Raw genomic sequence first — 25,193 nt, forward strand, 5'->3', positions numbered from 1 at the left:
AGGGCCACTATCTTGTAGCAGATGGCAAGGAATAGTTCTAGTGCTTGGAAGACACGTGCTGGCACATCACAATCCAGAAGCTGTATTCTGGCGAGGCTGAGTCTTGGCTTGTGAGTAAAACCATTCCCTAATAGCCTGTGTGTTATAGTCTCATTTTCTTTTCTCCTGTTCTTCCCATATATACCCCACCATTTTCCAAGAGATCTTGGAGAAAAGTGAGTAAATCAATGGATCAGACAGCTCCCTCTGCTCTTGCTTTTCTTCCCCCCTCACACTCTAAGCCAGCTGGCCAGAGGTGCTTAGCACGGCATCTGAGGAGAGACACAGCGGTGAACATGGCTGTGTTTCTAAAACTCAGAGTTTCTTAGATATTCCCAGAGACTGCAATTTCCCAGGGCTCCCAGGGTGTTCCTCTCCCACCAGTCCTAAGGACGAAGCTTGAGAAATGTGTCCGAGTCTTGTCGACAGGCAATCTCATAGGAACTCTCTGGTGGCAAGTAAATTCATCTAGGAAACACATCTCATGAATCTCTGCAGCAGCGGGTGTTATGAAAGCTGCTAACTTCCAAGGCAAGTCCAGCAGAGAGAGAGAAAAGTGTCAAAGTCATATCATGTTACCTACCTTTCGGCCCCATGCGTCCCACTTTGCCATGCTTTCCCTCCTCTCCTGGATCTCCTTTTTCACCCTCATCTCCTTTAGAAATGGAAAATGAATGAGTGGAGCAGCTCAAATAGTAACATAAGCACAGACGCCCCAGGAAAAGCTGAACATGGTTGGAATCCATCCCTCAGCTCAGTGCTGGCCTTACAACTTCGATTTGATTATGTCTATAGGCCCATGTGAACGGGACACTCAGGGAGAGAGAAGAAATTCCCATTAGCATTTTTCTTTCACTTCTCCCATGTTGTTGGAAGAGGTAATAAAGAGGATGTGACCATTGATTGACCAGCAAGCTAGACCCTGGCAATCAGAGGCACCTTACCCTCTCCCCTGTCCTTGGAATGTATGTTCCACTCAGTTCCCATAGCCCAAGCCATTTCAAGGATGCAGCCTTGAGAACACCTGGACTGAATACATGCCTGAACCCAGTTAAGGCATCTATATAAACCTTTAAGATTCTGGTGGGTGAGTGCAGAGATCGACTAGTCTTAAGGCCACTCAAGACGAGCCTTGTAACTTCTCTTGCTTATTAAACCTCTCACCTACCAATCTGGAGGGGCCTGCCTCTTTCTTCACCTCCCTTTGCCCTCTGTGTATGGGGCCAGTTTCAGATTTCACCGAGGAAATTCCCAAAATTCAGAACCAACACACATCCAAACCTGTGTTTAAAGAATTACACTTATTGGCAAATCCCTGAGAAGTTTGTTTGGCCTGGCAAATCTTTATTCTTGCTGGAGAATCTAGCAAATTCTGGAAGCCTGTGCATGTATATATATATATATATATATATATATATATATATATATATATATATATCTCCATATACATGAATATGCACAATATGTATAAATATATAATATATATTTATATATTATGTAAATATATATACATTGTATACATATATAATAGATAGATATGTAAACATATATATAAATTTATAACCCTCTGACTGCATGCTTGAGAACCCCCAAATCATAGGCATGGACCTAGAAGATAAGAGCAGAAGACTAGCTAGGAATGGGGAACAGCTGCAAAGCAGTTCTGTGTGAGCAGTGGCTATTCTAGTCATAGGTGGGTCTAGCTCTAGCAACGTACCCAGTCAGGAAGAACTGAATTAGTGGTTTGATGAAAGGTGTCCCAAACTGTGAATCAGGAATCCTGGATTTTAATGCCATTTTAGTCACTGATGGGTTAATCAAATTTTCAAAAGTCAGTGACTGAGCTTATTGGCTTTGGAGTGAGGTAGATCTGGAGTTTCTCAGCTCTACCGTTCAGTATCTGGAGAAAGTTGGCTATGTCACCTCCCTTTATGAGCCTCATTTTCCTTTCCTCTAAACTGAGTTAATAACACCTACTAAAGAAGGCTCTTGAGACGTTTAAATAAGATATTATGTGTGAAAGACCGGGAACATTGCTGTACACCTGAAACTTACGCAACATTGTTAATCAACTATATTCCAATATAAAATAAAAATTAACAAAAAAAGACCTGGAATATAAGTGCTTAGCCATGGTGGCTATCGTTGTTCTTTCCTTTATACTTCAGTCTCCTCATCCTTAATGTAGAGATAACCCCCACCCTCCCTAACTCTCCCAGTTGTATTATGATCAACAAGATAAGCATGTGGGGCTTCCCTGGTGGAGCAGCGGTTGAGAGTCCGCCTGCCGATGCAGGGGACACGGGTTTGTGCCCCGGTCTGGGAAGATCCCACATGCCGCGGAGCGGCTGGGCCCGTGAGCCATGGCCGCTGAGCCTGTGCGTCTGGAGCCTGTGGTCCGCAACAGGAGAGGCCACAGCAGTGAGAGGCCCGCGTACCACAAAAAAAAAAAAAGAAAGAAAGAAAAAAGATAAGCATGTGAATGTGCTTTGAAAATAAAGAGCACAACACACAATATTATTAAGATGAGCTACCTGCCTTATCACCACAGCAATCTCAGGACAGGAAGGCATCCTCGTCATCACCAGTGGAAAGTGGTAGATAACAGACTTCGTAAGACAAAAATGAAATTCCTGGGATTAGATTAGATTAGCTTGGGAGAGAGAATGTTGAGATGTTCGTTCATTTATCCAGAAAAAGCATAACAAGTCATTCTCTACTTTTTTTGGAGAATGAATATTAATTTTTTATTTGTTTTAGAATGTTAATATTTTAAATGAAACAATATTTTAAATGGAGCAGTTAGATTTCCAGGTTGTGAGATTGGTCAGGCATTGGAACCCTTCACACACGAAGCTCTAGTATCTTCTTCTGGGGAAGGATTTCAAAAAAGATACACAGATGATTTGTGTGATCAAACCAGTGGGGTGAAGTGGATGAACTAGATGGTGTTTCTCTAGCTAAAGTTATTAGTACATGTTTATCAAGCAGTTATCCTGGGTGCCAGCACTGTGCTAATATGATCATCACAGCAATTCTAGGAGGTGGAAACAATTACTGCTCCATTTCCTGAATGGAAAAACTGAGACCCACCGAGGTTAGGTTGTTACCCTGTCGTCATAGAGCTTGTGAGTGATACAACTAGGATTCAACAATATGTGTGTCTCTGCCTCTCCAGATCCTTACTAGCAGGTAATTGTTCCTTCTAGTCTAGGATCCTGTGACTCTCAGCAGACTGGATTTTACAGAACTTGGCACTGTGCCACATTTTTCAGGGAGAAATGTGGAGATACAGAAAGTGAGTCTTGTTCCTTTTTAAATAAGATGGATAGTGGGGAGGATGAAACCAGCTCAAGGTCTCAGTGACTTAATTCATAGGGAATGTATCCTTGCGGTAATTTAGTATAAGTCAGACCTGGCTTTGCCACTCATGAGCTGAAGGACCTTGGGAGGTCCTTAACCTTGGGCCTTGTTTCACCCGTTTGTAGAATGGACAAAATAATACTTTTTTCAGAGAGTTTTTTGTTTTTGTTTTTGCGGTACGCGGGCCTCTCACTGCCGTGGCCTCTCACTGCCATGGCCTCTCCCATTGCGGAGCACAGGCTCCAGACGCGCAGGCTCAGCGGCCATGGCTCACGGGCCCAGCCGCTCCGCGGCATGTGGGATCCTCCCGGACCAGGGCACGAACCTGTGTCCCCTGCATCGGCAGGCGGACCCTCAACCACTGCACCACCAGGGAAGCCCCTTAGCTCCATTTTACAGATGAGAAAATGAGGTCAAAGAGAGGTTCAATAACTTCCCAAGGTCACATAGCTCGTAAGTAATAAAGCCAGAATTCAAACCAGGGAAAATGCCTTCAAAGCTTTTGTTCTGAACAAGGTGTATGATTGGGAACAAATTTCTGTTTTAACATTTCTGGGTTTGGGGATTGCTATTCTGCACAACGGGGCCAAAGATGCGTGCCCTGCTCACCGAAAGGCAAAATCAAACGCAGGCATGTACGTGGTTTGGTGAATCATAAAACCACACTAATGTGAATTATTGGTGCCATTATTATTTCTTCTCTCCCCCTTCTTAGGAGCTTTCCCATTCATTTTCAAGCAAGTATCTAACTGGAGGCAGCCAGGTGAGTGACTTAGTCATCTGCTGCTCCCTGGTGGTTCCTGATGGAGACCTGGGAGGGTGAAAGCAGGATTATTCTTCTTCTGACCTGTGTGCCTGAATCCCAGCCTGGTGGTGAGAGGGCTGCTGGCAGCGATGAAGTAAACAACGTGTACCCTTGCCTTAAGCTTGGGTCCCAGCTTCATTTGATCTTTGGGACTTGTTTTAATGAGAACAGAAGAGAGGCATAAAAGCAGGCTTTGGAAAGGATCTCCCACATGTCGCACAGCTGTCTGCTTTTACCCTCTTGGCAATATTTCATCGGATTAGTAGGGCAATTTAGACTTGCTTTCCTTCTTTTAAAAAATAGCCACTTACATTTTAAAATTAAATGAAAAGCTATAAACTGTGATGAACTAATTTCAGTTTTACAAAAATTATTTGTTTCAGCCCCTGCCAGGCCACCAGCTTTTGTGATAATCTCTCCAGCAGAATTCCAGCAGAGCGCACAGCTGACCAATTTTTCTTAGGTACAATTTTTTTCCCCCAAAAAGCAAAAACTCTTAAAATGAAATTCTAGTTTGAAATGAAATAGCTGAACCTAGGTCATTACCCCTGCTCAAAGGAAGTAATTATTAAAACTTAGTGAATTGGTTTTGGAAATCCTAATGAAAATTCACTGGAAGCTGTACTTTTTCCACTGCCAGAATAAACTTATGGACTGGGGGCAAGTTGCTAACAGTCCTTCTCCTGGTCAGCCTTGGGATTGAGTGATACAGGTGCTATGGTGTGCTTTAACAACGAGGCCATTAGCTCCATTTTACAGATGAGAAAATGAGGTCAAAGAGAGGTTCAATAACTTCCCAAGGTCACATAGCTCGTAAGTAATAAAGCCAGAATTCAAACCAGGGAAAATGCCTTCAAAGCTTTTGTTCTGAACAAGGTGTATGATTGGGAACAAATTTCTGTTTTAACATTTCTGGGTTTGGGGATTGCTATTCTGCACAACGGGGCCAAAGATGCGTGCCCTGCTCACCGAAAGGCAAAATCAAACGCAGGCATGTACGTGGTTTGGTGAATCATAAAACCACACTAATGTGAATTATTGGTGCCATTATTATTTCTTCTCTCCCCCTTCTTAGGAGCTTTCCCATTCATTTTCAAGCAAGTATCTAACTGGAGGCAGCCAGGTGAGTGACTTAGTCATCTGCTGCTCCCTGGTGGTTCCTGATGGAGACCTGGGAGGGTGAAAGCAGGATTATTCTTCTTCTGACCTGTGTGCCTGAATCCCAGCCTGGTGGTGAGAGGGCTGCTGGCAGCGATGAAGTAAACAACGTGTACCCTTGCCTTAAGCTTGGGTCCCAGCTTCATTTGATCTTTGGGACTTGTTTTAATGAGAACAGAAGAGAGGCATAAAAGCAGGCTTTGGAAAGGATCTCCCACATGTCGCACAGCTGTCTGCTTTTACCCTCTTGGCAATATTTCATCGGATTAGTAGGGCAATTTAGACTTGCTTTCCTTCTTTTAAAAAATAGCCACTTACATTTTAAAATTAAATGAAAAGCTATAAACTGTGATGAACTAATTTCAGTTTTACAAAAATTATTTGTTTCAGCCCCTGCCAGGCCACCAGCTTTTGTGATAATCTCTCCAGCAGAATTCCAGCAGAGCGCACAGCTGACCAATTTTTCTTAGGTACAATTTTTTTCCCCCAAAAAGCAAAAACTCTTAAAATGAAATTCTAGTTTGAAATGAAATAGCTGAACCTAGGTCATTACCCCTGCTCAAAGGAAGTAATTATTAAAACTTAGTGAATTGGTTTTGGAAATCCTAATGAAAATTCACTGGAAGCTGTACTTTTTCCACTGCCAGAATAAACTTATGGACTGGGGGCAAGTTGCTAACAGTCCTTCTCCTGGTCAGCCTTGGGATTGAGTGATACAGGTGCTATGGTGTGCTTTAACAACGAGGCCAGATTCCTACCTAAAATATATCCTCCCCAACCCTACTTAGGTCCTTTTTCCACGTATGCTGATTGCATCTTCATTTTTGGAAATTTTCATAGTTGTATCAGTTATCGTCTGGACCTCTCATATATATGAGATACACTAGTAAGGTCATAAAGTGGACCACATCCCAGTACTTTTTCTTCCGCAATCACGACCTCATTATTCCCCAGAAACAGAAAAAAGAACAAAATAATGCTATTTGCAGCAAGATGGATAGACCTAGAAATTGTTATACTGAGTGAAGTAAGTCAGACAAAGACAAATATCTCATGATATCGCTTATATGTGAAATCTAAAAGAAAATGGTACAAATGAACTTATTTACAAAACAGAAATAGAGTCACAGATGCAGAAAACAAACTTATGGTTACCGGGGGAGAAGAGGGGGAGGGATAAATTGGGAGATGGGATTGACAGGTACACACTACTGTATATAAAATAGAGAACTAATAAGGACCTACTGTGTAGCACAGGGAACTCTACTCAATACTCTGTAATGACCTATATGGGAAAAGAATCTTAAAAAACAGTGGATATATGTACTTGTATAACTGATTCATTTTGCTGTACAGCAGAAACTAACACAACATTGTAAATCAACTCTATTCCAATACAGATTTTTTTAAAAAAAGAAAAAGAAAACTTTTAGGCCTTACTGGGATCTGCTATTGTTTGCCTTTCCTCTATTCACCCAGCTTACCAGTCCCTCTGTGCCTCTACCTACCTCCCCATATGTCCCGGATCCCTTCAACTCAGTCACATTCACAAGGCTCGCCCTAAGGAAAAAGGAGTGCACTGCACTGGAGAAAAGAGCTCTGGAGAAAGTCATTTCATTTCTCTGAGTCTCAGTTTCATCCGTAAAATGGAGGAAAAAATCCTTACGTCAAGGGATTGTCAGGGACTAAAGGAGACAATGCATGAGAGGTGTTCAGCACAGTGTCTGGTGCTTGGTAAACTCATCTATTCTTGTTTTAAAGAGAACAGAATGGAGGTACAAAAATGATGATGATGATTACGATGAAAGGTCATCTCTTTTGAACCCATCTCAATCCTTATTTTAAAATCATTACTTACTTTTTTATTTGACTAGGCATTTTTTTTACTCATTACTATGAAGATTTTCACGCAAAGATAGCTAAGTAAATATACACCCATTAAAGATACTGAGGTATCTTTAACAATTAACAAGGTGTCATTGCTTCATCTATTTATTTTTACTGATTTTTTTAAAGTAAATTATAACCAATATTTCTCAAAGACTTCAGCAAGTGTCTCTAAAAGGTAAGAACATTCTCCTATGTAAACAGAATATCATTATATCAATCTTACTTTTTAGTGGGCTGCAGGGATTTGTGTTTTGTGATTTCATTTATCTGGAGCCCATAGTGCTGTGCTGCATGTAATCTAATGAAAGACAGGCAAGCACCTAGAAAGACGAGAAGACATTCAGAGGAGGAAACTGAGGTTCTTTGAAGACAAATCATGACAAATAATTTCATTTTCTCTTCTGAAAGGACTACTAAGGACTACTAAGAAACTGCCATGACCAGAGTGATTGGAAGAAGACAAATTTCCACTGGTCTTTCACAGAAGACAGCAGTTCCTGGGAAGCTGGGGTGATATATTGATGAAGCCCACAGGTTCCACTCTTACATGTCCTGAGTTCAAGTCCTAATTATATCACTTTCCAGCTTTATGAACTTAGGGGTAATATTTAACCTTCCAAAATTTCTGTTTTATCTGTAATTGGAAATGACTAGAGTACCTACATATTTAGTCCCCCATAATGAGGGCTGTTTCCTTACTCTGAGACACATGGTACTTTGATTCATTTTTAATAGCTTTGGGATGGTAATTGCGGGCAGAGGAAAACATCACTAATAAGGTTTCTCACTTCCTTTGTTCCCTGTCTAGTCTTACTTGTACAGCTCCTGTTCATTGCCTGAAAGTGGGATTCTTTAACTGTCTAAATAGTCCTATACCCTAGAACTGGCACCCATCACTTGGTTATTGGGAGCCAATAGGAAAAGATTATATTTAGATACATATTTTAAATTTTTTAAAGGAGATTATCTTTAATTTAAAACCAGGTATGGCTTACTGATCCCCCAAAGATAGCACAGGGTATACAGTGTAGAGAGACTACAGATCCATAGTGACATTTTGTCACAGCATCTTTCTTTATTTGAGACTCTGAGGGGCAATTTTCTTCATATTTCTTTTAATGAAAACATAAAAATTGAGCAAGCAAGCATGATTTCTAAGTGAAAAATCGCTTGTAAACATTGTGTTTGGCATCTTCATGGCCGTGAGGTAGCTTATCTGTTGACAGGGGAGACCCTGACCTTGGTCAACCTTGCTTAAGAACAATAAACAACAGTAGGGCTTCCCTGGTGGTGCATTGGTTGAGAGTCCTTCTGCCAATGCAGGGGACACGGGTTCGTGCCCCAGTCCGGGAAGATCCCACATGCTGCAGAGCGGCTGGGCCTGTGAGCCATGGCCGCTGAGCCTGCGCATCCGGAGCCTGTGCCCCGCAGTGGGAGAGGCCACAACAGTGCGAGGCCCGCATACCGCAAAAATAAATAAATAAATAAACAACAGTATGTTTCTCCATGATTAGTAAAAATATGGTGGTAGCACATAGGTCCTCTAAGAGATTTTTCTGAGATTCTTCCCTAATATTACCTCACCTGGTTATGATGAATGTGCATGAAATAAGACCATTCTTCTAAACAGTTAACGCTTTTCCTGCCTTTTCCACATTTAACGTGTTCACAAAACACTGTTTATTCCTGTTCACAGTAGGGATATGTTTACCAAAGAACCACGTTCATCTTAGTCCATAGGAAACTTCATGTCTTTAAGGAGGAAAGCTGTCCCAGGGAGAATCTTACATGGAAGGTGACAGCTTTTAACCAAGGTGAAATTTTCAAGGGGCTCAGCCTTCAGAACCATTAAGTCTGTTCAAACTGAATGAGTGACAGGACTGTCATTCAAGTTTCCTCCAGAAGCTTGGTGCAATGAACAAGAGTTTTATAGTCTGTTATGGGTTGAATTGTATCTTCTCCCCAAAATCCATATGTTGAAGCCCTACCCCAGCACTTCAGAATGGAACTATATTTGGAGATAAGGCCTTTAAACAGGTGGTTAAGTTAAATTGTGGCTTTTAGGGCAGTTTTAATCCAATCTGACTGGTGCCCTTATGTGAAGAGGAAATTTGGACACACAAAGGAACATGAGGGATGCGTGCACACATCCCTGAAAAGGCCATGTAAGGACACAGTGAGAAGACAGCCAACTGCAAGCCAAGGAGAGAGGTCTTGGCTAAGAGAGACCAAATCTGCCAACTCTTTGACCTTGGACTTCCAGTCTCCAGAACTGTAAGACAATAAACTTCTGTTGTTTAAGCCCCCCAGTCTGTGATATTTTGTTACGGCAGCCCTAGCAAACGGAATCACAGTCACAGAGATCTAGGTGCAAATCCTAAATCTCCACTTAACAGCTCTTTAATCTTATCCTAAATAATTATCCCCTCTGCTTCAATTTTCTATCCTGGAAAATTAAGATAGTTACACATGTCTCACGGAGTTACTGTAATATTAAATAATACTATGGATGGCAAAATTCATAGAGGAGTCCCTTGCACTGAGGGGACTCATTAATCCACAAAATCTGTAACTTTCACCTACCTGGGAGCTTTTACCTGTGCTTCTGGTAACGGCCCCACAACTTGCCATAGGAAACAATACTAGCTTATTCTCAATCCATGTAGTTTGAACCTTCTCCACAGTAACTGGCTCAGCAGTGGACATGGGGCCCAACGAGAGCCAACAAATTTCAATTGGTAGATAAGTCTCCTCAATAACTCAGACAGTTATGAATTTCAAGACAGAGACTTGCTCTTCCTGCAGGGGTTGCAGAGAGGATAGACTGTTACCGAAGTATCTGAATCTATTTTAGCACCACAAAATAAGAACCTTCTTTAAAGTGAAGTCACTATAGGGGAAAAGAGAACCAAGGTGTGTTTGATTCTGAACACATGACTTGAGCCTGGATATAGCTCTGCCTGAAACCCTCCCTGTCACATGAGTCTATAAATTCCTCTTCTCTCTTTTGTTTGTTTGTACGATTAACCAGTTTAAGTTGGATTTGGTTTTGTTTCTTTCACTTGCAAACACAAGTTTCCTTACTATTATAACTACTAGACACCGATCAGGATCTTCTCATGAGGATATCAAAACTTCAGGAGAGAATGGGCAGGTAAACATAATTACTGTGATAGATGCTGGAAGAGTAGCAGTTATGGGAACATAAAGGAGAAAACATCTAACTCTGCCTGCTCACACCTAAAACTCTACTCTATTCTTTCGCCAGAAAAAGTAAACGAGATCCCTTTCATTGGGCTCCACCAGAATAAACTATATCTCAAGGTGGAAGAAAATAACCTAAAATACAAATTTGTCAATATATTAGGGCAGGTTGATACTAAAACGTTCTCATCAATAAAATTCATGTGGATTTTTATCTTTTGCCCAATTCCATGCACGCTGTAGGTCCAGCTAATGTGTCACCTCCTCTACCCAAGAGTCTTCTCAGCATCTGCCCCCATCTCCCTCTTTAGCAGTCTGGATCAATCTCATTCTCTGAAGGTAATTCCCCTCAGACTTCATAACATCCACCACATTGTGTCACAGATGATGGGATGCGTTGGGGAATGATATATTATTTTCTTTGTACCCCTAGTACTTGGCACAGGGTCTCAGATGCAATAGGTGCTTTCTCAATAAAGGTTTAAAAGTAAAAGGAATAACATCCTTAAAAACAAGATGGATGAATGTGAGGTTAATGAAAATACAGTCAAATTAATTACTAATTGATTGAAATGTCATTCTTAATAATGGCTGATTAATGAGTTGACTTCAGCCTGCTTGGGGGGGTCTATGGGAAAGGCTTATAATCTACTAAGGCAGCCCAGGCAAATACAGACAGTCCCCGATTTACGAAGGTTTGACGTACCAATTTTTTGACTTTACAGTGATGCAAAAGTGATATGCATTCAGTAGAAACTGTACTTGAACTTTTGAATTTTGCTCTTTTCCTAGGCTAGCGATATGCAGTATGATACTTTCTCTTGATGCTGGGTGGTGGCAGTGAGCTGCAGTTCCCAGTCAGTCATGCAGTCACGAGGGTAAACAATCAATACACTGACAACCATCTGTACCCAGACAACCGTTCTGTTTTTCACTTTCAGTACAGTAGTTAATAAATTACATGAGATATTCAACACTTTATTTTTAAAAAGGTCATTTTGCCCAACTGTAGGCTAATGTAAGTGTTCTGAGCATGTCTAAGGCAGGCTAGGCTAAGCTATGGTGTTCCCTAGGTTAGGTGTATTAAATGCACTTTCAACTATGATATTTTCCACTTAGGAAGGGTTTATCAGGATGCAACTGCATTGTAAGTTGAGTAAGATCTGTACACCAACATCTGTCTCTACTGTTCCCTCCACTTCATATTTTTGTTTCCTCTTCTGATTTACCCATCTTCCAGTATCACTGCCATGCTCCAATGCCCCAGGCTCCAATAACCCAGGCTCCAATCCCCCAGGCTCGACACCCAAACTGGCTTTGACCCTTTCCTCCTTCCTAACTCCCACCTTGATTATTTTTTCTCATGTTCATCCTTTCTTTTTCCTTCCATCTCTACTGCCATTGTTTTACCTCTTCCTGCCCTTGTACACTAACCCGTGTTCCTTGCAGGTGAGCCCTAAATGGTGTTCATGGTGTTTTTATTCACTGGTGGTTCCAAAGGCCTAGAATCGTGTCTGTTGTATACATAGTTGTTGAAATCCTGGTTTCTTTGGATCTGAACTTCACTTTTTCAAACCACCTTGCAAACTAATCTGTATAAAATCACATTTTCATTCTAAAACTGCCCCATTCAAAATATTTCAGCAGTTCCTCTGTGTTTCTAGGCCAAGTCCAAACTAATTAGTCTAGTGTTTGGACTTTCACAGACTGGTATCAATGGAACTTTCTGGCATTATTTTCTGACATTGACCTGCATAACTTTCTATTCCTGCCCGACTTGTCTATTCATTGTTCATTAAAATGTCTTTCAATGTTTGCTCCCATTGAAAGGCACGTGGTTTTCTCTCTGTTTGAAATTCATCTCCTCAGGGGAAAAAGTTATAAAATAAAAGACATATATGACCATATGAGAAATTAAAAGTCTTTATATGACAAAAGATGCCACATAAATATATAAAGTTTATCAACAAAAATATGAGAGACAAGGAAAAAGTCAAACACTGACATAAAAAAAATGATTAATATTTTAATGTACAAAAAATTTTTGCAAACTGCTTTGCTAAAAAAGACAACACATGAAATTAAAAGCTAATCTAAAAATATGAACAGTAAATGATGGATAAAATGCCCAGACTCACTATTAGTCAGAAAAACATATACGTGTAAATGTCAATATCATATTTTCCCATCAAATTTAGTAATAATTATAAAAGATCAATTGCATCTGAAGTTGCCATAGCTACAGAAAGCACGCAGTCATTGCTTTTGGCAACATAAATTGCTACAACATTTCTGCAAAATAATCTGTCAATCATGATTAAAATAAAAAATCCACATACTCTACTTTACCTTAGCGAACCTATTTTATGGGACTTAACTGTAAGAACAAATGTATACATGAGAATGTTTGCTTGTAGTGGCAAAAACAAAAAACACATAAACAATCTGAAAGTTTATCATCATGAGACTGATGAAAATATGAGGAATATTGTGCAACTACTAAAAATAATGAGAAAGATCTCTGAATAAGGAGTGAGCTCCAGGTTATATTATGTAAAGAATGCCTCTTAGAGAGTCATATGCATATGATCCCATTTAGAAGAAAGAACAAATGAACAGAACAAATATAGAGAAAAGTGTTAATAACAAGCTATTAATGATGGTTACAGGAGAGATTTGGATCTGTAAAGGGCAGCGTCACAGTGAAAAGAGAGATCATTAGTTTTTTCTTTATATATCTTTATTTTGTACACATTTATACATGCTATGTGTTACGACAAGCCTGAGTTACTCTTATGATTTAAAAAATAAATCATAAATAATATAAAGGAACTGTGGCCCTTTTCTCCTTTTATAAATCGTACCAATGAGTCGTGTCTCAAATTAAATTCTAAATTATCTGAATTTACTGGTAGAATTATTTCCTTGGTAATTCACCACCTGGCTCCTTGTTACGACTTTCTAATTGCTGCCTTGAAGTATTATTTTAAAATGCATTGTTATTTAACTTCAGAATGTAAGTTCCTTGTGATAAGGGCAGACATTCTACACTTTGTTCTCAAGAGCTGTTCAAACTTCACAATGTGCTCACTCATTCATTCCTTGGACAAATATTTACTGAATTTCTACCAGCCACCAAGTTCTGTGCTGGATCCTAGGGATACAACATTAGCTCGGACAAGACATGACCTAAGCTGAAAAGTTTGGTGGGAAGGAGGCACCAAGCAAGGTCTTGTAAATGTCATGAATGTTCTGAAAGGGAAATTACTGCCTGTTTTGTTGGCTTCTAACAAGGTGAGCCTTTGGAAAGATCAATGATGTAGGGGTAAGGAGACTAGGCTTTTACTCATCTCTACTGCTGTCTCCTCAGATGACAAGATTACATATCAAATAAGAAAATAAAATGGAAGTGTTTTTTCAATATTAATATGCTAAACAAATGCAAGGAAATACAAAATGTAAGGAGATATGTATATTGTGACTAATTTATCACAATAATAATAATATCAACGTCAATAATGATAACAGCTAATGTTTATCGGGTGCTTAATATGGCCCTAGCTGGGTTGTTAATATGCATGGCATGCTGTCAGCCAATCTCTTTACTGTGCCCCATCCATCCCAGGGACCCATAAACTTCATTCCCCCTTCACCTCACTCCTGTGTAACCTAGCAAAGAAAAGTGAGAATTTCAATAATCCTGCAATCTTTCCTACTTGAATTACAAAGCACCCACTCTTTGTTTTCAGGCTTATTTTGTTTAAAAAGAATTCCTACTGGGAACCTGCAAGTCTTTTGCAGTCACTGCATGTCTGAGTAACAGGGAGGAAAAAAACAAAACACAATTAACATTATCCTTAATGAAAAATACAACATTAAGTTTTGTGGGGCAGGTTTTCTTCTGCCTGAACATATCATTCATTATTCAAATGCATTCACAGCCAAGTCAGCAGAAACAAATGCAAGGAGGAGGTATCCCGTCCATGTAGGACTGAGTGCTGTGTTTCTGCAATGCAATGCGGTGCTTAAGAACAGGGCATCTGGGATCAGGAGCTCACTGGCTGTGAGATTTTGCAACTACAATTCTTTCAGCCTCAGTCTCCTCATTAGTAAATCAGAAGAGAGTGAAATATCTTCCCCAGGGCGCCGTGGGGACGAGTAAACGTGACGATACATGTGAAGGGCCGAACAGTGCCTGGAATGCAGTGAGCATTCAGCAAATATTACATTATGACAGTATCATCCAATCGGCCCCCAGAGTTTCTAGCCACTAGAAATTAGAGGGATACATATTTTGTAATAACCTATAAGAGAAAAGAATCTGAAAAAAAAATGTATATCTTGGATATATATATATATATATTATATACATATATATGTATACATATATATGTATATGTATATATATGTATTCCTGAAACTAATATATATACACATATATGTATATGTATATATATATACATATATAGGTATATGTGTCTATACATATATATGTATATGTATACATATATATGTATATGTATATATACATATATACGTATACATATATATGTATATGCATATGTATATATATACATATATATGTATATATATGTATTCCTGAAACTAATACAACATTCAATTAAAAAAACAATTAAATAAAGAGAATGAGAAACCCCCCTCAACAAAAAAAAAAAAAAAGAAAAAAAGAAAGAAAGAAAAAAGAAAAGAAATTAGAGGGATAAAAAGAAGAGGCCAAGGGGAAGCAAATGCATCTTTTAGCTCACACCTTGGCTGTGCGGATTTGCCACGCCCTGGCTGATATATATTTTTGCTTCCAGAGATTTGTGCTTCTGGCATTGAAATGTTTACAATACTCTATAGATGTAACATACAATATTTTGTCTAAATTTTCTTTCAGTACAAAGTGGGGCAGAAACAAATTTAAAGAAAAAGAGTAGTGTTGTTATTAAGTGTAGGTCATAACTGCTATTATATAAACAAATATCCTGGTCCATGTATACCCCAACTATCTGTGAGAAAGGCAGTCCTCCCTGCTATCACCAAATAAGACAAAATATAAAGACTAAGAGTCGAGGCTACAGGTCATGTGATTAGGTTTTATTAAGGAAAAATGCCTAAAAAGTATTTATGATGTCTATTTTCAACTGCCTGTTGGACTTTTCCATCTGGATGTTCATAGGTGGCTCAAACACAGTGTGGAACTCATTATGATCTGCCATTTTGCTTCTGAAATCTCTCTAATACACCCTCTCCCGACAGCCTTAATGCATCCCTTGTTTTTAATTCATGTTCCACCAGGAGCTTCTCACATCCTTCAGTCTATCATCACCCCTTCCAAGAGATTTATCTGCCTGAAAAACAAATTTAATTGCATCATTCTCCTACTCAAAAACTTCCATTGGCTACTCTGGTTTAAACGATCATTTGGCTGCTCAGACCTGATAAATACAACTTCTACAGAATAGCTATGAAACCTGGGGGGGGAAAAAAAAGAAAGAAAGAAAGAGAGAGAGAGAAAGAAGAAAAAAGAAAACCCAAGGTACAACGAAGTTTAGGTTAACAAAGCATAATGAAGCATATGAATATTTACACAGAAGCCACTGGAGCTGGGATAGGGAAAATAATTCTGTCTTCTACCTTATTAAAAGATCCATCCTATTTACCTAATAGGAGGTAGAATGAAACTTAGTTCCTCTTCCACTGGACACCCCTGCTCCAAGACGAGGTCTCTACTGACAAGAAAGCTGAGTCAGTAACTTTGTTACATGAGTGATGTTTTTTCCATCTTTTTTGGGGGTTTTTTTTTGTTTGTTTTGTTTTGTTTTTGCGGTACGCGGGCCCCCCACCGCCGTGGCCTCTCCTGTTGCGGCACCAGGGAAGCCCGAGTGATGTTTCTTGACATGGCAGAGTACTGCGCGCTAACCTCATTCCAAAAGGTAAGACAGAAAGGGATATAGGAGGACAGGCAGTGGAATGATGCATTTTGGCAGTTTCAGTTCCCAGTAATAAAACTTTTTAGGAAGGCACAGGAACACCTTGGGAGCTATGAATGCTGGACGTTTTAGTTTTGCATACGCTCATTTGTTCAGAGTTAAAATGTTAGTCAATCAGAAAGAGGGAGAAGGAAAAAGTTCCATGTTAGTATTGTTGGGCAACATTAGAATAATACCAACATGGTATTGCTTTCCTTGATCATCAGGAGATGATAGATATAGATATAGATACAGATATTGTTGATTAAAAAATATGTACAACCTAAAAGTTGAGAGTTAGGTTTTATTTGGCAGACAAACTGAGGACTTCAAGCCCTGGAGGCAGCATCTCAGGTAACCCTGAGAAAACTGTTCCCGGGAGGCGAAGGGGGGAGCTAGGATATAGAGGAGTTTTGCAACAAAGGGCAGGTAGTCAGACCAAAAGATTACTATTTATGAAAGAAAACTAGATATCTCAAGTTTAGGAATTTAGTGCTTTTCTATGTATGGGAAGATGCAAGAGTCTGGGCTCACAGAAATCATTCCTTTGATATGCACCTCAGCTCTCTGGGGCCAGTATCCTGTGTTTTCACACTTGAGTTTCCTCAGGGCTCACCGTTGGGAGTGGCTGCAGTCTGATGGTTGCTGGATGGCAGGTATTCTTTCCTTCCTGCGTTCCCTCAGGGCTCACCAGCTGGCCTTTGGAGGTGGCTTCAGTCTGTAATCGCTGATAACTGTGACATCCTTTGTTTACTGATATGACAGGCAATACTTTATTTCTCAATATAGATATAGATACCTATGTATATGTTAATCAAGAATTGCCCATTTTAATAAAAATATAATGCCCCCTTAGGAGTACTCTAATCTAGGAAGGCAGGTCATAGCCCTCGCCTTTGTACACTCTAGGTGAGCTTTATTTCAGTGTATTTGGTCTGTGCCTATGGTCTAGTACTGGCTTTTCCCCAAGATCATTGGTGGCATTGTCCAGCCGTGCTCTGCACATGCTAGGGCAACACTGATAAAACAGTTCCAGAGACGCTCCTTTGTGGTATATCGAAGTCTCCCAGTCTCTTTGGGGACTTTCATTTTGGTCTGGAGCACACTGTCACAGTTGCTGCCAACTTCCCATTGAACATATGGGCCTCTTCCTTTTGGTTGTCCTGTCATTTGGTCACTCAGCATGTGGTCTGATGAGAGAGGGATGACGCCATAGCTATTGGCTCTGAATATCAAAATCTTTTTCTAAATATTTGTTCATCTCAGGCCAGGCAGAACACCACCATGTAAAATATTTTTGACTGCAACCAGTATTGTAATGTCTTACACATACACCGATCCCTGGGTGATATGTTACATAAATGACCTTCAGAAGGGTCACAAACAAGAGTACTGTGCTTTAGTTTCCTTCTCTTTAAATAGGGATAATGATTCCTATAATACGTCAGTGGAGCTAAAGCGAAATAATGGATAAACTGTAAATTTTAAAGACTCGTATTTATATGATTGATTTCACAGATACAAGTATGGTCAAGAGACCTGAAAGGATGCTTCCAGAGTTTTCAAGTCAAGAACAATCACGATAAACAATTTGAAAACAATTAAATTATTCAGATGCTACTTGACTTGAGTCTCTGAGTGTCAGATTTTAACTGCATATATTTATAATTCTTTTATCAAAGAGCAGAGAAAGCTGTAAAATATAACTGAAAGAATTTTGGAAAATTATAGAATATTAGCAGTGTGAATAGCAGTGTGAAAACCAGACAGACTGGTTATCAGTTGGAATATCCTGGAAAGATGTGCAGAGGCCAAACAAAACCATTTCTAACAGAATTTGAAAGTTTCCAGGAGTAGTATTTCATAAACACAAATAAAAAGAGACACGTAAGCTGTATCTGGCCTACACATATGGCTAATGACCTAAGACCAACAGAATTGCCTACCTAGGGTACAGACAGTGGCTAAAGGAAAATATTCCTTAAAGGAAAAAGAGAAGGAAACATGCAGAAATAATAATTCTCATTCTCCCTTGGGTTTTGCTAATCTGTGGTTTTCTAATATTTAAAGAGTCCTTAACAATGTGTCAGAGATGGTGCTAAATGCTTTATGTGGCTTAGCTGATTTTTCCTCATCACAATCCTATGAAGTAGTCATACCATTATTAACCCATGTTACAGATAAAAGGACTGAGGCTTGGTTTTTTCTGTCATTCATTTAATCCTACTAGAGTGTATTTACACTATTATTATTCTATTTAATTGATAAGAAGCCCCAGGCTCAATTGGAGAACTACAGAAAGAAAGCACCATTAGTGAAGAGAAAGGGTGGTCTCAAGTTTGTGAGCGTCTGATGAGTAAAAGTTGACTTTGCAGTGAGACTAAAATAGGTAGGAAATGGCAGCAAGGAGCAGAAGGTGGTGCATTTCCCTGGTAGATTTCTGTTTGTGGAACCAAGGTTACAACCTATGAGCCTTTGTTTAGGGATGTGGGAGAGAAGACTTATGGTGACTAGTAACAGCAATGGAAGCTAATGAAAAAAAATGATGATAGCTGAGCTCTACGCTAAACGTGTCTTAATTTTCAAATTACGCTTTTGAGATTGGCCATAAAATTATCTCCATTTAAAAAATGAGGACACTGAGACTTAAGATCACATCGGTAGGTTAAGTGGCAGAGCTCAAATTCAAAACCATATATTGTGTCTCCAAAGCCCATGATCTTTATCAACATGCAAGCACCTATTACCACAGTCCCTAGTAACGACTGATATATATTAGCCAAATTATTATGTAAGTGAGTTGGGGGGAGAAATGGTACAGGTAAAGGATACAACTTTCTTAAATGAAACAAGCTAATTTTTTTTTTTTTTTTTTTGGTTATTACATCCTCACTCACCTTTGCCCACACTTTGAGTGACTGGACTTTTATTCCTCCCCTCCTGACCTAACCTTGAAATGTTTTCTTGGCATCTATTCAAAGGGAAAAAGAGGAGACAAATTGGTTCAGAACATCCATCCATTGGAATATAAAGTTGAAAAAGCCAAGCCTCTTAAAATTTTGGTCTGACCTTATGCATAACATACATATTAAAACTCTTAATGAAAGAATTCGGTGAATTAATACAATTAAAAAAAAGGTTTTGGGAAAATACCTACTTGCTTAACCTCTCTGATAAAGTCACCAGAAAGAAATCAGCAACTTAATTTGTACCAAGGTGACCCAGCTAAAACAGTTCTGTACCATGTTTATACATTGACCTCCTTTTCTAATGTTAATTTATAAAACCTAAGGAAGGATCATTTCATGCCTAATGAGGATGATAAAACCTGAGGACAATGGTAGAACATTGCGGAATGGAACAGTGACTGGCTTGGGAATCTGGAAGAGGAGTTTTAGCTCTGCCACCAATGAACAGCTGTGTGAACTAGAACAAGTGATTTTACCTCTCTGGGCTTCAGTTTTCACAAATGTAAAAATAACTGGTGTTAAACCAAATAAACTCTGAAGTTACTTTACACATAGTGAGACTTCTGATTGGAGTGTGAAAGTGACCCAGATATTGCTGGGCATGCTGGCCATCTGTTTGGAGGCTGAGAACACTTCTGGGAAATAACTCAAGTGTGTCTATTGCTGGGATCCAGAGCCATGTTCAGCAAAAATACTGGCCAGATTGAAGTCCATTTCCTAGAGGTAAGGGGTTTTCTGGGAAAGAAACTATCCCATAAGACAGAGGTTTACGTCCTGGCAAAGCCACATGTACCTCGTAGTGTCTGGCACTCAGATGTGGGCCATAGGGACCAATAGGAGCTTTAAGCAAAAACTAAAGTAGCTGTTTCATCCTGCCCTGTAAAATCCTGTGATGCAGTCAACGCTGCTTAGGGGCCCCTCCAGCTGATTAGACGGTTTAGCATTCTGATTGGAGCATGAAGTCCAACTAGAATTGAATCAGGTTCCAACCCGCCACCTTCCAGCTGTGTGGCCTTAGGCTAGTGACTTAATAGTTCTGAACCTCGGTTTCCTCATCTGTCAGATGAGAATTATAATGTCTTCTTTCTCAAAGTCTGTTGAGATAGTTCAACTTAAAAATGGCTGGATAGCACTCACACAGTGCCGGGTCAATGGCATCTATTCAATGTGTGTTAGTATTACTGCTGCCACCACCATGATTGAGGTTGTCATTACAGTCACGCTGAAGGGGAGAGAGCCTTTCTTGGTCCCATGAGTTCATCACAGGCCAGTTGCGTGGAGTCAAGATGGTTACTTGTAGGAGTTGCAGTGCCCTCAGAAGCAAAGGAAAGCCTTCCTTACTGAGTGAAGTGGCACTGAGTTAGTAGCCAGGCCAGGTTGAGACAGGGGTACCAGGGAAGTGGTGGCACGGCTGTGCTTACAGAAACCCAGTGGCCACTGGTGGGAAAGTTCTTTGACCACTGAAGTGGTACAATGACAGTGTCTCCCAAGACCTGTTGTTTTCTTGGAAGCATTGCAACACATTTTGGGGAACTGCAAGACATCCTTGGAAAGTATTTTCAAGGAACGGTCAGGGGATCTTGGAAAATTTGGGTTTGTTTATTTCATCAAAAGTATTTATTGAGCAATAGCTATGTGTCAGGAACTCTTCTAGACAGCAGGAAAACACACTCAGCAAGATGAACAGGGTCCCTGCTTTCATGAAGCTTGTATTCTAGGACTGACTGTAGATATATAAAAACACAAGGGATTTCCATTTAGTAGTAAGTCTGTGACAATAACAACAAAATGTCTTGGGAACTATGACAGAGAGTGAAGGGGGTCGTCAGGCAGGGCCCCACTGTGCAAATGGCATTTGAGCTAAAACCAGAATGAGAAGAAGGAACAATCCTTGGGAAGATCTGGGGCAAGTTTGGGTCAGACAGAGGGAACATCAAGTGCAAAAATCCTGGGTCGGGAACGGGAGACAAAGCAAGGATGCCTGAAGCAAGTGGACAAGCAGTGTGACATGGGAGAAGTTGGGAGAAGCCAGATGGATCGCAAAGGAGCTTTATAAGACCACATACATAGACATACACCCAAATTTCATTGAAAGAAAATCCTCCTAAACCAAAACCCAAAATAAGCAATAGGGTGAAATATCATTAATTTCCAAACAAACGAATGAAGTGATGGAGTTCATTATCAAAGAGGAGGCACGTCATCACTTTCAGCATGTTTTAGGGTCCAGTAAAACGTTGGGCTGTGAGCTTGCATAAATTCCATGTTCTGAGGCAGAGTCCTATCCATTTATCAAAAAGGGGTCAGTGGGCTGTATTTTCAAACATGATTCTAATAGACTCTAGTAGATGTCATGGAATGATGGTGGACACAGAGCCAGAAGGCCAAGGGTCAAGTTCAAATTGCATGACTGTACAACATCTACGTGGAAGACCTCGGGACCTCCATTGGCCTCATAGAGACTGTTTCCTTATCTTTAAGGTTAAAGTAATTGCTACCACGTTGAAAAACTGTGAAACTTAAACAAGATAATGTATTTGAAAGTTCCTTGGAAATTGTGAAGCATCACCCAAATATTTCTTATCGGTTTTACATTTCTTTTTAACAGCTCTTGTTAAAATTTCTTGCCATTGCTGTTTTCAAGTAAAACCACTAGAGGTCAGAATTTCACACAAATTGTTTAAAGAAACCACCAACGTGGGGGGAAGAAAGACGAGAACATTTTCCTACTAAGCAGCATAAAATAATAAGTTTAAGGCAGAGAAAGAAAAATAAAAATGGCTTTCAACGAAGAATTTTTTTATAACTAGAGCAATACTCATTCTCAAAATGACTACCCAACAGACTTAGACAAATAGGACGGAGAGGAAAGATAAACAGAATCTGTTAAGTATCTATTCATAATGTCTACACAGCTTAAAGTTCACTTTGATTATCCGATGTTATTCTTAAAAGAGGTCTGTGATGAAGCTCATTTTGCAAATAAAGAAACTGAAGCATAAACAGATGTAATACGATTCTGAAGATCAAGCAGATTCAATCCAATGTCTTTTTTTCCCACTAAGTCAAGCTTGGGAAGTAGTGCAATAAAAAACGGTGTGTCTGGGGCTTCCCTGGTGGCGCAGTGGTTGAGAGTCCGCCTGCCGATGCAGGGTACACGGGTTCGTGCCCCGGTCTGGGAAGATCCCACATGCCGCGGAGCGGCTGGGCCCGTGAGCCATGGCCGCTGAGCCTGCGCGTCCGGAGCCTGTGCTCCGCAGCGGGAGAGGCCGCAGCAGTGAGAGGCCCGCGTACCGCAAAAAAAAAAAAAGAAAAAAGAAAATTTCCAGCAAAAAGAAATAGTTCACACATAAAAGAAAGCGAACGAGAATGGCCTAAGACTTCTCACTAGCAACCCTGAAAACTGCTGAGGGAAAATGACTGCTACCTCAGACCACCACAATCAAAGGACCAACCCAGTGAGAAAACAGATTAAAGATATTATCACATATTTACCTCCCAAACATTCTCAGAAAGCCACTGAAGAATGTGCTCCAGGGCTTCCCTGGTGGCCTGGTGGCGCAGTGGTTGAGAATCCACCTGCCGATGCGGGGGACGCGGGTTCGTGCCCCGGTCCGGGAAGATTCCCACATGCCGCGGAGCGGCTGGGCCCGTGAGCCATGGCCGCTGCGCCTGCGCGTCCGGAGCCTTGCTTCGCGATGGGAGGGGCCACAACAGTGAGAGGCCCGCATAACGCAAGAAAAAAAGTGTGTTTGTCTTAGACAATATATTATATGACGGAGTAGCATTAATGGTTTTCCATTTGCAACTCTCTATTTTTTATTAAATTCCAAGTCTCCCAAATGAATTTAGGGAAAACTCCTTTTATTGTTTGTTTCTCAGAGTATCTGAAAGTTTCTGCACACAGTGCTGATAACTATGGTGTTGAGATGATTAGCCATGGAGGAAAATATAGACCAGCATGCTCTTAAAAAAATATATTAAACAAAAGCAATAATCCAGTTCTTTAAAATGTTTGCTTAGCCATCAAGCTTTTTTTTTTTTTTTGTCACTTTGTAGAGATAAATATACAAATCTGCCTTATTCATGGGTGGGGAGGACTGTCACCGTGTTCATGACAGGATGAAATAGAATAGATGGCAGTTTATATCTTGAGAGAAGACAAAAAAACCATGCCTTGTGTTTTGGTGTATCCACAATGTCTAGCACAGGACATAGAGCAGAGGAAGGGCAGTGATGAATAGGCTTTTGATGTTATGCATGTGGTACACATACAGGCAATTTGCAAATTAAAAATGAGTTAACTGGGCTTCCCTGGTGGCGCAGTGGTTGAGAGTCCGCCTGCCGATGCCAAGTCCCCAGGTTCTAGGGGAAGAAGAAATCATACCAAGTCCATAACTTAGTTCTGAAACCCGGAGCCCTAGAGGGCTTCTTCCCAAGTCTTTCTTCCCCAGGAGCACCTGCTTCTTCATTCTGTCACATTTCTGCGCATAATCATCTCATAATTTCTACACAGGCTCAGGAAGAGAGTCAAAGAGGTTTCCATTGTTTGAAACCTTAGAGTTTCTAATGGGAAGGGAGAAGTTTTGTGTTACGTTAAAAAATGAGGGTTGGAAGACTCATGGTGGACCCCACGCTGGTATCCAGCAAATATTAATTGCCCTCTGCTCTCCCTCCTAAATTATTTACGTCCCCATTGCTCATGACACTAATATATATAATTTAATGCATCGCTTGTGCCTAAAATAGTGCTTAGCACTTAATAGGTATTCAATATATGCTGGCTGAGTTGGAATGAACAGAATTGTTGAATTGGACGATATTTTGGACATGATTTTATCAATTCTTTGTCCTTTCTTCTTCCAGTTTGAAAGTTGCAGTTTCTTTGCAAGGAAAACTGCTTAACAGTTCTATTCTAAAATGGATTCTCCCGTTTGAAGGGACAAAGTTTTAATTTTAATTTTTAGCATTTCCCATGAAACCCCAGGAATAATACAAAGTTTCCTCTATTCTATGAAAAGTCCAGTAATGGTTTTAAGTAAGTACTTTATTTCTAATTGAAACTTTGTTTTCTGAACATTTACCCTCGCATTATTCATTTATTCACCCAAGAAATTATTTGGAAGCCCCAAGGCCTCATTGTTCTTCCCTGCATTTATTTTATGGTATCAAAGGTTAAAACTTGGATTGCAATCTTAGGAGGAAATTAATTCACTGATTAAGAAAAATGCACTTTAAGCAATACACGTTTAAATAACTGACAAGCACGGGGCAATGTTTTTCTTTTTTTTTTAAAGACCCTTTTTTTCTACTTAAAATTTTAAGCATATGCAATTCTTCCACCATCTAGCCTGGAGAAACATAGCATGAATTACTAATGAGGGAGCACCAATTTGTACTGCAGTGACCACTTTCAGAACAAAGGGGTCAGAAACCAGGAAAACAGCAGCATTTTTTTTTACCAAGCAGCTGCTGGAAGCGCATTTGGACCTTGGCTCTACTTGAAAAACAATGTTTGCAATATTCTATCATCCTTCAGCTGAAGGCACTTGGCCCTAAAACTCCACTTTCAAATAAAGAAATGTTCATTTCTATGCTACCTCCAATCCTTGATGAACATTTTCCTCTTCACTGGAACCCAGAAGCCCATTAATTTATGAAATACATGAAAGAATTCATTTTTACTTTACTGAGCTTTTGTCTAGTAGCTTTACCAAAATCAGTCTGAGAAAGCAGTTGGAGTAAAAGCAGCCCATGAACAGAGATGCTCTCAAGGAGAGGATTCCGGAA

At 40.0% G+C, this 25,193-nt stretch overlaps 1 protein-coding gene across 1 annotated transcript in view; it reads right to left on the reverse strand.

The window, feature by feature from the left end:
- Window positions 1–25,193, reverse strand: part of COLEC10 (collectin subfamily member 10) — a 40,580-nt gene that overhangs the window by 14,850 nt on the left and 537 nt on the right. The window contains exon 2 of the mRNA XM_007451675.1: window positions 623–694. Within this exon, the coding sequence (XP_007451737.1) occupies window positions 623–694 (72 nt within the window). The remainder of the gene's footprint in view (window positions 1–622; window positions 695–25,193) is intronic.

Source organism: Lipotes vexillifer, unplaced genomic scaffold (genome assembly GCF_000442215.2).
Source record: "Lipotes vexillifer unplaced genomic scaffold, Lipotes_vexillifer_v1.1 scaffold440, whole genome shotgun sequence".
Taxonomy (NCBI): domain Eukaryota; kingdom Metazoa; phylum Chordata; class Mammalia; order Artiodactyla; family Lipotidae; genus Lipotes; species Lipotes vexillifer.